Source organism: Nicotiana attenuata, chromosome 8, assembly GCF_001879085.1.
Source record: "Nicotiana attenuata strain UT chromosome 8, NIATTr2, whole genome shotgun sequence".
Classification (NCBI taxonomy): Eukaryota; Viridiplantae; Streptophyta; class Magnoliopsida; order Solanales; family Solanaceae; genus Nicotiana; species Nicotiana attenuata.
Window position 1 is genome coordinate 37433957 of NC_031996.1, and position 12811 is coordinate 37446767.

General features: G+C 38.3%; 2 protein-coding genes across 2 annotated transcripts; both read left to right on the forward strand.

Moving 5' to 3' along the window:
* On the forward strand, nt 393-5107 carry LOC109231272 (plasminogen activator inhibitor 1 RNA-binding protein-like). Its single transcript, XM_019396881.1, has 7 exons — nt 393-815; nt 1432-1759; nt 1909-1974; nt 2078-2210; nt 3377-3535; nt 3647-3694; nt 4587-5107. The coding sequence occupies exons 1-7, from the start codon at nt 632-634 to the stop codon at nt 4776-4778; spliced, it is 1110 nt and encodes a 369-aa protein (XP_019252426.1). The 5' UTR covers nt 393-631; the 3' UTR covers nt 4779-5107.
* Nucleotides 7398-9898, forward strand: LOC109231273 (pentatricopeptide repeat-containing protein At4g16835, mitochondrial). The gene has a single exon (XM_019396882.1). The coding sequence runs from the start codon at nt 7462-7464 to the stop codon at nt 9502-9504; it is 2043 nt and encodes a 680-aa protein (XP_019252427.1). The 5' UTR covers nt 7398-7461; the 3' UTR covers nt 9505-9898.

Sequence of the window (12811 nt, forward strand, 5' to 3'; positions counted from 1 at the left end):
TAAGTTTATGTCAATAGTTATTCATATAATTTGTTCTTTTTAATTTATAGAATTTAGCAGGATCATAATATTATCCGCACATCGTGCGGGTAATAATACTATTTTATTAAGTAATAATCGCAATAGTAAATTAATGGTTAAATATGTTTGATCGTTTTTTCCTCCAAAAGGAGTAATTTTTTTTTCCCAATCTCTAAAAGGAGTAATAAATTAGTAGAAAATGGAAAATTTCAAAGCGTAAGTCATAAGCAAAGTAACAATTTAATAAGCCCAAACAATTCTAACCATTTATGAAAGATTTTCCAAATTAAACCCAAAAAGGAAAAAAAGCCCAACAAACTACACAAAACAACAAAAGCCCACTCCCATTATATACCATACATTGAACCTTCCCCTCATAGAATCTCCATTCGCTAGGGTTTTTAAGATTAGTTTCACTTCACTTCCCCTCAATTATCTGCCGCATTTTCTATCTTTTTCACAAATTCCCAACTTTTCATCTCTCTACATTCTTCACTTCACAATACCTTTCTCATAATCCATTTCCATGGGTTCTAATTTTTAGGGATTTTCAATTTCCTAATACATATATTTGTATCTCTATTTATACATTCAAGAAAAGAGTGAAAAAATGGCAACTTTAAACCCCTTTGATCTTCTGGGTGATGATGCAGAGGACCCAAGTTTGTTCATTGCTCAGAAAGAGGCTGCTCCGGTTGCTGCTGCTCCTAAGAAAGCTCCAGCTAAGGCTCAAGTTCAACCGGCTAAGCCAGTTGCCAAGTTTCCCTCTAAGCCCCTCCCTCCTTCTGAAGCTGGTAATTTTTATTACACCCTTTTGATTTTTGTGTATATATTTTAATAGATTTGAGTAGTTTCATGCTATTTATTGATTCACATTGCGCGGTGTTAGTGAATTATTACAGATATTGTAATCTTATGTTGTAAAGCTGCAGTCTTTATTTGATTGGATAAAGCAGTTAGTGAGAGACCACTCTGTTTTGGTTTTTTGAGCAATTTCTTATGTTTTATGTGTTATTGTTGTTGGGCGGCTGTCAGGAAAAATATATGTAGTTCTTTCAAGTATTTGTTGTTTCTCTGCCCTTAGTTAGGGTAAGACTGCCCCGACTGTCCTACATAGTATGTGTTTGTGTCTCTCTTACATGGTGGCAATTCTAAGTTGGATAGCTGGTTTGTATTAGTCATAGTTCTTTTCAAACTATTTAAGCATTTCAATTTTCCAATTTGTATGACATTATTTCCTTGTGGGATTTTTAGAAATGTTTGAAATTATTAAGAATTTGAACTTTGATCCGATGCTTTTCTCAGTCTACTAACTATTTAAATTCTGTTTCAAGTGCAATCTATTATATAAAACAGAAAGGAGGGAGTATAATGCTCCCATTGCTTATATGTGCAATGTTGTTTGAGCAGTGAGGGAGTCCAGGTTTGAAGGCCAACGAGGAGGAGGCCGTGGGGGTCCACGTGGAGGAGGCCGTGGTCGTGGCGGACGGGGACGTGGATTTAACCAGGATTTTGCTGATGGTGAGAATACCTTTGGTAGCAACAATGGTTTCTCTGGAGTGTACAAAGCACCAGAGGATGGAGAGTCAGGAAGGTCCTTTGAAAGGAGAGGTGGTGGATATGGTGGACCTCGTGGGGGATTCCGTGGGGGACGTCGGGGCGGTTTCAACAATGAGGAAGGTGCAGAAGGTGATCGCCCACGCAGAGTGTATGATCGACGAAGTGGAACTGGACGTGGGTAAGTTGTTTTGCTGGAAATTCTTTTGAATGACCAAATCCACTTTCCATTTTTTTGGTTTGGGATGGTTCAAATGTTCTTAGTGTTGTTATATTTGACAACTATTGGTTTCTCAAATGCATGATATTTATCTTTATCGTTCTGTATAGGAATGACTTTAAACGGGAGGGTGCAGGTCGTGCGAACTGGGGGACTCCCACAGATGAGATTGCACCGTGAGCGTTCTCATCTCATTTGGTCTCCTAATCATGCTTTCCCTTCCCCTCTTCAAATGACAATAATTGTTTCTTATTTAATGGTTGGCTCTTCAATGGTCAGGGAGACAGAGGAGCCTGTTACTGAAGGAGAGAAGATTGTTGATCCTGAGAAACCAGCTGGGGAGGAAGATGCTGGAGATGCCAAAAAGGATTCTTCTGCTGCCGAGCCAGAAGAGAAGGAGCCTGAGGAGAAAGTAACTGTTATTTTTTTGTTTCTACATGAGTTTCATGTTTTTTGGCTTTTTATATATTACCCAATGTCTTATCGTGCAAATTTATATTATATCATATTACCCAATGTTCTTATTGAAGGGGAGCCTTGGCGTAACCGATAAAGTTGCTACTATGTGACCAAGAGGTCATGGTTCTACCCTTGTGGTCCGGCCCTCCCCTGGACCCCGCGCATAGCGAGAGCTTAGTCCATCGAGCTGCCCTTTTTTACCCATTCTTCTTATTGGGGGTAGGAGGTTGGTGTTGGTTACAACATTCAGTCTCTTGACTGCGGTGTCACTTAAATCAGTTTGGGAAAGTAATGTTTGCACAATTTTCATTTTAGCCTACCCACTTTTTGGAGCCTTGCAAACAGTCTAATTAATATTGTCAAATGTGAGGTCTTTTTATGCATTTCCTGACTGTCTTTATCCTGTCAATATGCCTGGAAGCGCCTTGGGATTTTATTATGGAATGATAATTCAGAAAAGTATCTGAAGCTGTGGAGTTCTTTCCTCTTGTGCATTGATTAAAGCAATTTACTATTTCAATTGTTAAATTTAACTGTTTATATCTTGTCTTTTTGCTGTGAATATGGTACTGTAAATAGTGTAAAGAGGATGCTACATTTTATAGATTGCTTTCATAGTTAGATAGGGAGCTTTTACTTTTGCAAGTAGTTTTTTAACCATCACCCTTTAGTACTTTTGAGATCAGGACTGTAGCGAAGCAACCACTAACTGAAAATGTGAGTTACTTGTCACATAGCATCAACTGCTCTTGAAATTTCTCCTTGGTCCCTTGTTACTACTTGAAAGAGAGCACTTCAAGATGGTTTGTCCTTTGTGATAAATTCCTTTCGGCATCAGTGACTAACCTGCCAAGAAGAAGTTCCAGTGACGTAGCAGTGAGCCAACTTTAGAGAATAGAACATTTATTGAGATTATTGTTTGTTTCAACTGGGTCCCTTGCTTTGACTAAGATTTTAACTAGGTAGAGACCTGATTGATTGTTTGCCTATATTTGTTATTTGATGATTTTTTTTTATGAACAACGGCATGGTAGTCTAATGGACAGTACCTGCAGATCAGTAAAATAGCTAGAATTGAATTAGTGTACTGTTCAACATTGATATAGACTTACTTTGCAGGAGATGACCCTTGAGGAGTATGAGAAATTACTGGAGGAGAAGAGGAAGGCTTTGCTGGCTCAGAAGCCTGAAGAAAGAAAGGTTAATTTGGATAAGGAATTTGAATCCATGCAACTTCTATCAAACAAGAAGAATGAAGATGATGTTTTCATCAAATTGGTGAGCAAACAGCTGTTGCTATTTTCTTGTTGCTTTGTTGTCGGTTATCAGGATCTTAATAGTGCTGTCTGTTAGTATATTAATCTAGCTTGCAAATTGTTGTTGTGTCAGGGTGCTGAGAAAGATAAGCGGAAAGAGGCAGTTGAAAAGGCCAAGAAGGTAATCTAGTTCTTTTAATTTGCTGTGAATTTTAATGGATTGATATGGGAACACAGTATCTGGCCAAATTATTTCTTGTATCTTGTTTGATTGCCAAGAGTCCGTACCATTTCTATATGATCCTAATTCCTACTATATATGTACTCGAACTTTTTATTTTCAAGTTCTAGCGTCCGGGATTGGAACATTGCTGTATCCACCTTCGCTTCATCATACCAATCTTTCTCCTAAGGCACTTGTAGGGAAAAATTTTATCTGAGGGATTTTATGTACATAAATAGGCTGAGGTATGTATTCGTAGCCTCCTTCCCCTCCCCCCCTCCCCCCCAAGGCCATTTTAAGGTCAGGGTCCTCCAATATTTTAAGAAAATTACATGCACTTCATGAATTACATGGAAAATTTTCATATTTCAGGCTTGCCAAATTGAGCCTCCTTACTTCCCCTTCCCCTCCAAAGGTCATTTTAATATTTTAAGAAATGTTCCAAGCACTTAGTGTCAGAGTGCACTAACTGCATTTAAATTTCAGATATATTTAGTGCTAGCTAACAGTTTTCCCTACGACGACCCTAACTCTATGCCTGCTAGTAGCAAGTATATTAGTGACTTGGTACCAGAAGCCGACTCCGCACTCTTTTGTGCTGGAGTGGCTAGTTGTTTTCTAATGACTTAAATTCCTTTAAAATAGCATGCTAATAGCTATGCCTTTCTGTTTGTGAATCTTAATAGAGTAGTGTTGAGTCATAAGAGGAGTAAGTGAAACTCTGCAGCATAGGATCTGCTGTATGTGCATTATTTGTCTACAACCATTTCAGTAGTGAGCAAGTTGCAGAAAGAAAATAGTAGTATAGACTTTCTTGTTGCTGTACTGATTCGATTTCATTGATTTGCAGACTAAAAGCATAAATGAGTTTCTGAAACCTGCTGAGGGGGAAAATTACTATCGAGGTAGGGGACGTGGTGGCCGTGGTGGCCGTGGAAGAGGTGGCTATGGGGGTAATGGTGGTAATGGTGGTAACAGCTACAGTGTTGTAGCCCCCAAGATTGAGGATGTTGGCCAGTTCCCATCCTTGGGTGCCAAGTAAGGCTCCCCAGAACCAGCCGTCTAAGCTCATTCTCTATTTCGGTCATATACTTATATGCTCAATGATGGCAAGATCATCTCTCCAAGACTCATTTTCAGGGGCTTTCATGTATTAGAATCATCTGAAAACTTTATTGTTCTTTTTAAGAGTGTAAATTTAGATGTCTCTTCTGGGGTTTTACACCCTTGGTCTTTCTTGACCTTTGACATGCATGAATACCCTTTCTTTCATAATTAGGCTTTAGGTCCATTTTTGATTTAGTTGTGGGATCATTTTTGTTTTTGAATTTTATTAAAAACAATATTGCTCCTTTGCAGTCATTGTTCTCTTGGTTATGTGTTTTTCTTGTTTACACATTGTTTTTCTCCTTGGGTAAAAGCTCTATAACTCAAATAGAGAAGCCTGGACAAGTAAAATGGATGTTGTGCTTATGTTTTAATCTTGAAAATTCATTGAAGGTTAGTTAATCCGAACCCCTAGAGTGAGATCGTAATTCATTTGGATTTTTTATCAAGTTCGTCACTGTACATTAATCCATAAACCAGTAAAATTGAAAGTGACTATTCGTAGTATCATCCTATTTAAAGTGCTGAAAGTAATTTTCCTTCTGTACCGTTTTTCCTGAAATTTTAGTATTTTGTGATGATAAATTGTTTGTGTTTAAACTGCTTGAATAGAACGTATTTCTGTTTTCTTTAAAGCTATATTTGTCATTAAGTTTTACTAACAGAAGAACGGGTTAATCTCTAAAATTAAGTTGGGAAACTTATCTCAACAGATATACAATCTCTTGATGTTAAAATTTGCAATTATCTAAGAATAAAGCTTTATGGATGCAAATAAGAGAATGACCAACATAGAATATACCAACTAATTGGCGTTGAGGCTTATTTGTATTTGCTACACTTACATAGATCCAGTATTTGCAAAGAATCTTATTAGTTGTTTACCCTAAAATCCGAGTAACAATTAAACTTGTATTGTGGTTTTAAAGATATGTGATTTAATCCAACATTAACTGATAAACAAGGAATCAAGTGTATAAATTAAAGAGTAAGATAAGTCAAACCATTATGTATGCAAATCTCGACCTCGAGCTATGGCAACCTCGAGGTAGGTGGATAAGAACAATAAAATAATAACAATGCGATTCAAATGAACAGTAAGCCAGAAAATGATGTATGCATATTCTCTTGTCAATGATTATGCGTTACAAATGATTGGGATCCCCTTTATATAGTAGGGAATCCTAAATAAGGTACACTTTTAATTACAGTAGGGAATCTTTTATACAACTGTCTAACCGCCTAGTACAAATCCGTTCCGCAATTTATGCCGTGATCTTAGGGCCACCGCGGGAATCTCGCTCTTTCTGTTATAAAACCATAACGGTATTATCTCGAGGTTGGTCATACTCGGCCCCGGTGTTCATCGAGCATTTCGATCTTCGAGTCTTGTATTCTGCTATCGGGTTCGAGCCCGGTCCACATTGAACTTGTTCTCGACGCGACCCCTCGAGCCTACAAAATTGGGGACACCTGATTTTGACCGTATACATCAGTACTAGTGATAAGTGTGGGTTTTAGAAAATTCTTTACTCTAGAGAACTCTTAATAATCAAATTATATACTAGCATTGAAATGAAATTAACACGACGAACACAACAGAATGGATATAAAGAACTCGTATAACTCTAACTAATTTCGAATTTTGTTGTTATCGATTGTTGGATAGAACAAAAAATAGGTATACATACAACTTCTTTTAGCTATTTTGATTTTTTAATCCTAAACTCCATCATTCTTTTTTGTGTTTGTAATATATTCATGCACTCGAGGGCATTGACGGAGCTAGGGGCGGAAGGGGTTCACCAGAACCCCCTCTGTCGACAGATTATACTGATAAGAATGGACATTGGGCCTAACTCAACCCCAAAAGCTAGGCAAAATTTCACGGTATAGCCAGTTTTCGGACTGGTCAATCAAAAATAGACGGCGTTTACCAAGTCAATGAAAAATAGCCACCGTTTTGCTGCAACAGAGACCAGTCCAGCATAATATACTGGAGTTCGGTGCACCTGTGTATGAACTCCAGCATATTATGCTGGGCCGGTATACTTTGCTGGCTCCAGTATAATATAGTGGAGACTGGAGCACCGGTGCTCCAAACTCCAGTATATTATACTGGACAATTATACTTGCTGGAACTCCAGTATATTATGCTGGAGTTCTAGTGTACTTATGCTGGAACTCCATCATATTATGCTGGAGTTCCAGCATACTTATCCTGGAACTCCAGTATAATATGCTGGAGTTCAAGCATACTTATGCTGGAACTCCAGCATAATATACTGGAGTATTTTTTAGGGTTTTGAATGGTGTTTTCGCTCAGATTTATCTTTACATAAAAAGTGGCTAAATTTCGATTACTTTTGAAATTGGGCTATTTTTGAACGACCATATAAGGAGACCAATGACCTCGACTGATGTGGGACAACTCACATATACTTTATATAAAGATCAAATATATATATATATATATATATATATATATATATATATGAATTCTCTTTGCTTCTTGCATGTATAAATTATTATTTTTATTTTTTTGTATGAACATTTTGCTTCCTTCCACGCGACCAAATAAGTTTACATAAAGAGCTCAAACACACCAAGCATGACAAATGTACTATCAACTTCACTTTAGAAGCAAAATTTGCTCCTTTCCCTTCTTTTCTTTCCTATTATGCAAACCCCATAATTGTATCTCTTACAGCTCCTTTTCTCAAATCCAAGATGACAATCCAAACCTACAAACATTGCCTTCAGTTCCATCCGAACTGGTATCCCCCAGTAACGTAATAACACAACCAAGATTTTCAAGAAATGGCCACTTCTCGTACAAAACCAAACATTCTGAGCTACCTGAAACTAACGATGTGGTATTATCAAACAAGAAAATTACCAGTTATATTCGATGTGGGGATTTAGATTCCGCGCTTAGAGTTTTCGAGAGCATGAAGGTTAAGACAGTAATCACATGGAATTCAATCTTGGCTGGGTTTTCAAGAAAACCTGGGTATATTGAAGAAGCTCGCCAAGTGTTTGACAAAATTCCTGAACCGAATGTTGTGTCGTATAATACTATATTAGCTTGCTATATGAGAAATTCTGATATCGAGGCTTCTAAGAATTTCTTTGATAAAATGCCGGTTAAAGATATTGCTTCCTGGAATACCATGATTTCAGGGTTCTCTCAAAATGGGCTGATGGCTGAAGCGGAAGAGTTGTTTCGGGCAATGTCGGTGAGGAATGAGGTTACTTGGAATGCTATGGTAGCTGGGTATGTTGAATCTGGGGAACTGGAATCAGCATTGGAGTTGTTTAGGGAAGCTCCTGTGAAAGGTGTGATTGCTAGGACGGCGATTGTGACGGGGTATATGAGATCAGGAAATGTTGAAATGGCGGAGAAGATGTTTCGAGAGATGCAGGAGAGGAGTATGGTAACTTGGAACACCATGATTTCGGGTTACATTGAGAATGGGAGAGCAGAGGATGGTATGAAGCTGTTCAAGAAAATGATGGGATCGGGAGTAAAGGCTAATGACTCGACGTTGAGTAGTCTCTTACTAGGTTGTAGTAATTTATCTGCATTGAAATTGGGGAAGCAAGTTCATCAGCACGTCATGAAGTCCCCTCTGTACTTGGATATGACGGTGGGGACTTCATTGATCAGTATGTATAGCAAGTGTGGAGTTTTGGAGGATGCATGGAAATTGTTTCTTGAGATGCCAAGAAAGGATGTCGTCACTTGGAATGCAATGATTTCAGGGTATGCTCAACACGGGGAAAGCAAGAAGGCCCTTCACTTGTTCGATGAGATGAAGAGTAAAGGAATAAAACCAGATTGGATAACCTTTGTTGGAGTTCTATCAGCCTGTAACCATGCAGGTTTTGTCAATCTTGGTATTCAGTATTTTGAGCAAATGCAGAATGATTACGGAATTAAGCCAAAACCAGACCATTATACTTGTATGGTTGACCTCCTTGGACGAGCTGGCAAGCTAAACGATGCTGTGGATTTGATAACAAAAATGCATTTCAAACCCCATATATCACTGTTTGGAGCACTTTTGGGTGCTTGTCGGATCCACAGAAACTTAGAAGTGGCAGAGTTTGCTGCCAAAAACTTGCTTAGCCTTGAACCTACCAATGCAGCAGGCTATGTTCAACTTGCTAATGTTTATGCAGCCAAGAACCATTGGGAAGGTGTTTCGAAAGTTAGAAAATCAATGAAAGAGAACAAAGTTATAAAAACACCGGGATATAGTTGGATGGAGGTTGGAAGAGTGATCCATGAGTTCAGATCAGGGGATAGACTTCATCCAGATTTGCAAAGCATACGCATGAAACTAAAAGATCTTGAGAAGAAAATGAAGGTAGCGGGTTATGTGCCTGATCTTGACTCGGCTTTACATGATGTAGCGGAGGAACAAAAGGAGCAGCTACTTCTGTGGCACAGTGAGAAACTAGCCATTGCCTTTGGCTTAATAAAATTACCACCAGGAATGCCAATTAGGATATTCAAGAACCTGAGAGTTTGTGGAGACTGCCACCAAGCCACTAAAGTTATATCAGCAATAGAAAATAGGGAAATCATTGTCAGAGATACAACTAGGTTTCACCATTTCAAAAATGGAGTTTGTTCTTGTGGCGATTACTGGTAAACTAGAGAACGAACAATTTTTAATAACAAAAAGTTCCCTTCTTTGTTCGATAAAAAGGAAAAGTGTGTTTTCTCAAATGCGAGAATGAAGTTACTAAACAGCCTCTCTACCTTCGCAAGGTAGGGGTAAACTGCGTACACACTACCCTCCCCAAACCCCACTTGTGGGGTTACACTGGGCTTATTGTTGTTGACAATGAAGTTACTGCTAGTCTGTTGACCATGTTTTCTTAAAGGATATTGTTAGCCGTAGTTTCTAGCGACTATTTTCAGAAGATGTGCTGACATTTTATTTTGATCGGAAAAGTTCCTAAGTAGTGTATATGTTATACATTAAGAATCTCTGTAACATACTTGCAGTTTATTTTATGAGCTATGACCAATCTTTGCGATTATTCATTCTGTGATTTAATTGTCGTCATAGACTCTCAACTTGTACGAGTCCATTCACTTTTCATATCCATGATTTCATAAAGCTTCCTTTCACCATGGTGATTATTGGCAAACTACTATAACTATGGGTAAACTGGTATGGCTAGAGAAAAACAATATTTCATTTGATAAGAAGATGACTTATGCGGTTAAGTTATCCCTTGTTCTATGTTGATATCCACTTAGCATTATCATAATGTATATTTGAGGAGGCTCAGAAGAAAGAAAATCAGATTTGCTGCAACAAGTTGCTGCAAATCACTGAAGATTTCCTTAAGCAGAATGTTGTGCCAATTACTTTGGTCTTGACCAAAGTAATTGGAGAGAAATGCTTAACCTGCATTTCCCCCATAATTTGACCAGATTTTGTATTGATCCTTTTCACCCCTATATGGCTTTAGAATGTCATATATTTTGTTTCATGGCACCTATTAAACAGCATTTTAATCTGAACCCTAAATCTTGCACTTAGATAATGACTAGAGAGACCACTAGGTTACATTTCATTCGTATGTGACACAACTGTTTCATATATTATACCTCAACTAGCAATACCAACTGTAAATTATCCCTTTGATGTGAACTGTGGAAAGCTCTAAGAGAATTGGAGGAGCAGATGACAATGCCTTGGCTAATCATGGGAGACTTTAATGCAATCAAGGATATGGATGATAGAGTACATGGTACAACAATACAGATAAGTGAAGTTAAGGATTTCAGAGAATTTATGGAGGAATGTCAAATGACAAAATTACCAACTGTGGGAAGAAACTATACCTGGACTAACGGTCATGTTTATAGCAGGATAGATAGAGTGGTTGTAAAGGCTCAGTGGATGGTAGGAATGCCCCCAATACAAGTACAAGTAATGGACCCTCAATTCTCAGACCATTCTCCTTTATGCATTGAGATGGAACAAAGAGTGGATAATAGGAAAAGACCTTTCAAATTCTACAATTGTTTGGCTGATCATGAAGAATTTGGTAAAATTGTACAGGAAGGATGGATATATAGGGGTCACAAGATGGAAGGCATATGGCAGAATTTAAAGAAGGTGAAAACTGCTCTTAAAACTTTGAATGGGAAGGAGTATGCTGGGACAACTAGAAAGGTACAACAGATGAGACAAGAACTGGCAGATACTCAAGCACAAATGAGGCATACTACATCAACTAGTGACACGTTTGAAGCAGAAAAGAAGGCTAGAAAAGATCTTGAAAATGATGTATGATAGAGGAAAGTATTTACAAACAAAAATCAAGGATACAATGGCTGAAGCTAGGGGATTCTAACACAGCTTTCTTCTTTGCAAGTATGAAGGGGAGAACATCACAGAATCAAATCAAGATGATTAAAGATGAGGGTGGAAATCTAATAATAACCGACACTGGAATTGAACAGGAAGTTATTGGTTTCTATAAGAACTTACTAGGTAAGTCAGCTAACAGTTTACCTGCAATTGATCCTAATGTAATGAAGCAAGGTCCTGCACTAACAAGGAAGCAACAATTGGGCTTAATAGCCCAGTTCACAAGCGAGGATGTATTCAAAGCTTTACAAGGGATTGATGATTCAAAAGCTCCAGGAGGTGATGGTTTTAATGCTTGTTTTTTCAAGAAATCATGGCATATAATTGGACAGGATGTCACAACAGCAGTCCTTAACTTCTTCAAAGAAAATATAATGCATAAACCAATCAATAGCACTTCAGTTACTCTTATTCCAAAGGTGAAGAATCCAGAGTCAATTAAGCAATACAAACCTATTTCGTGCTGTACTATTCTTTACAAGATCATCTCAAAAATGCTCACTAGTAGACTGCAAACTGTGATGGACTTTCTGGTTGATAAGAGTCAAGCAGCCTTTGTACCAGGGAGATTATTGAATGACAATATTCTGCTAGGACATGAGCTTGTGAAGGGATATGGTCGGGAAGGAGTCTCCTCTAGATGTATGGTCAAGATAGAAATGCAGAAGGCATATGACTCTTTGGAGTGGGTATTTCTAGAACAGGTGCTTACAACAATGAACATACCTAGTCAATTCCTGAAGTGGATAATGACTTGTGTGTCCACTATTTCCTATTCAATTGTGATCAATGGTAAACCGACAGCTCCCTTTGATGCCAAGCGTGGGGTGAGACAAGGAGACCCTTTATCACCCTACCTTTTTCTTTTAGCCATGGAATATCTGACAAGACTGATGAAGACTTTGAAGAGCAAACCAGATTTCAATTTCCATCCAAGGTGTGAGAGGCTAAACATAGTTTAGCTAAGCTTTGCTGATGATCTTCTACTTTTCTGCAGAGGTGCCCGCCATATCCTTAATAGCAGGTTGGTTACACCTACAACCGAAATGGAAACCGAGCGTTTCCTGGTTCAAAAATGCCGAATCTCGTCTGAATCATCATTTGTCAGGACTCTTTGGCGTAAGTTGACTGCTTTCAGCAATTTTCTGCCTCATCAGGGCTGATTGCCAACCAAGGAAAGAGCTCTATATACTTTGGTGGAGTACCAGTACAAGTTCAACAGCAGATTCTGAGCAGCTTGGGTTTCTCCATAGGATCCCTGTCTTTTCGATATCTTGGTGTACCATTAAGTGTCAAAAGATTATCAGTAAATCAACGTCAACCACTCCTAGACAAAATACTAGCAAAAGTGCAACATTGGACAGCAAGATTCTTGTCATATGCAGGTCGTTTGCAATTGATAAAAAGTGTGATGATAGCCATTCAATCTTTTTGGTCACAGATCTTTCCGTTGTCAAAAAAGATCCTGATAAAGATTGAAAGTATATGCACAAGATTTCGGGGAGACAGATGGGAGCAAGAAGGCTTTGGTTGCTTGGAAACAGTTATGCTGGCCAAAGACTGCAGG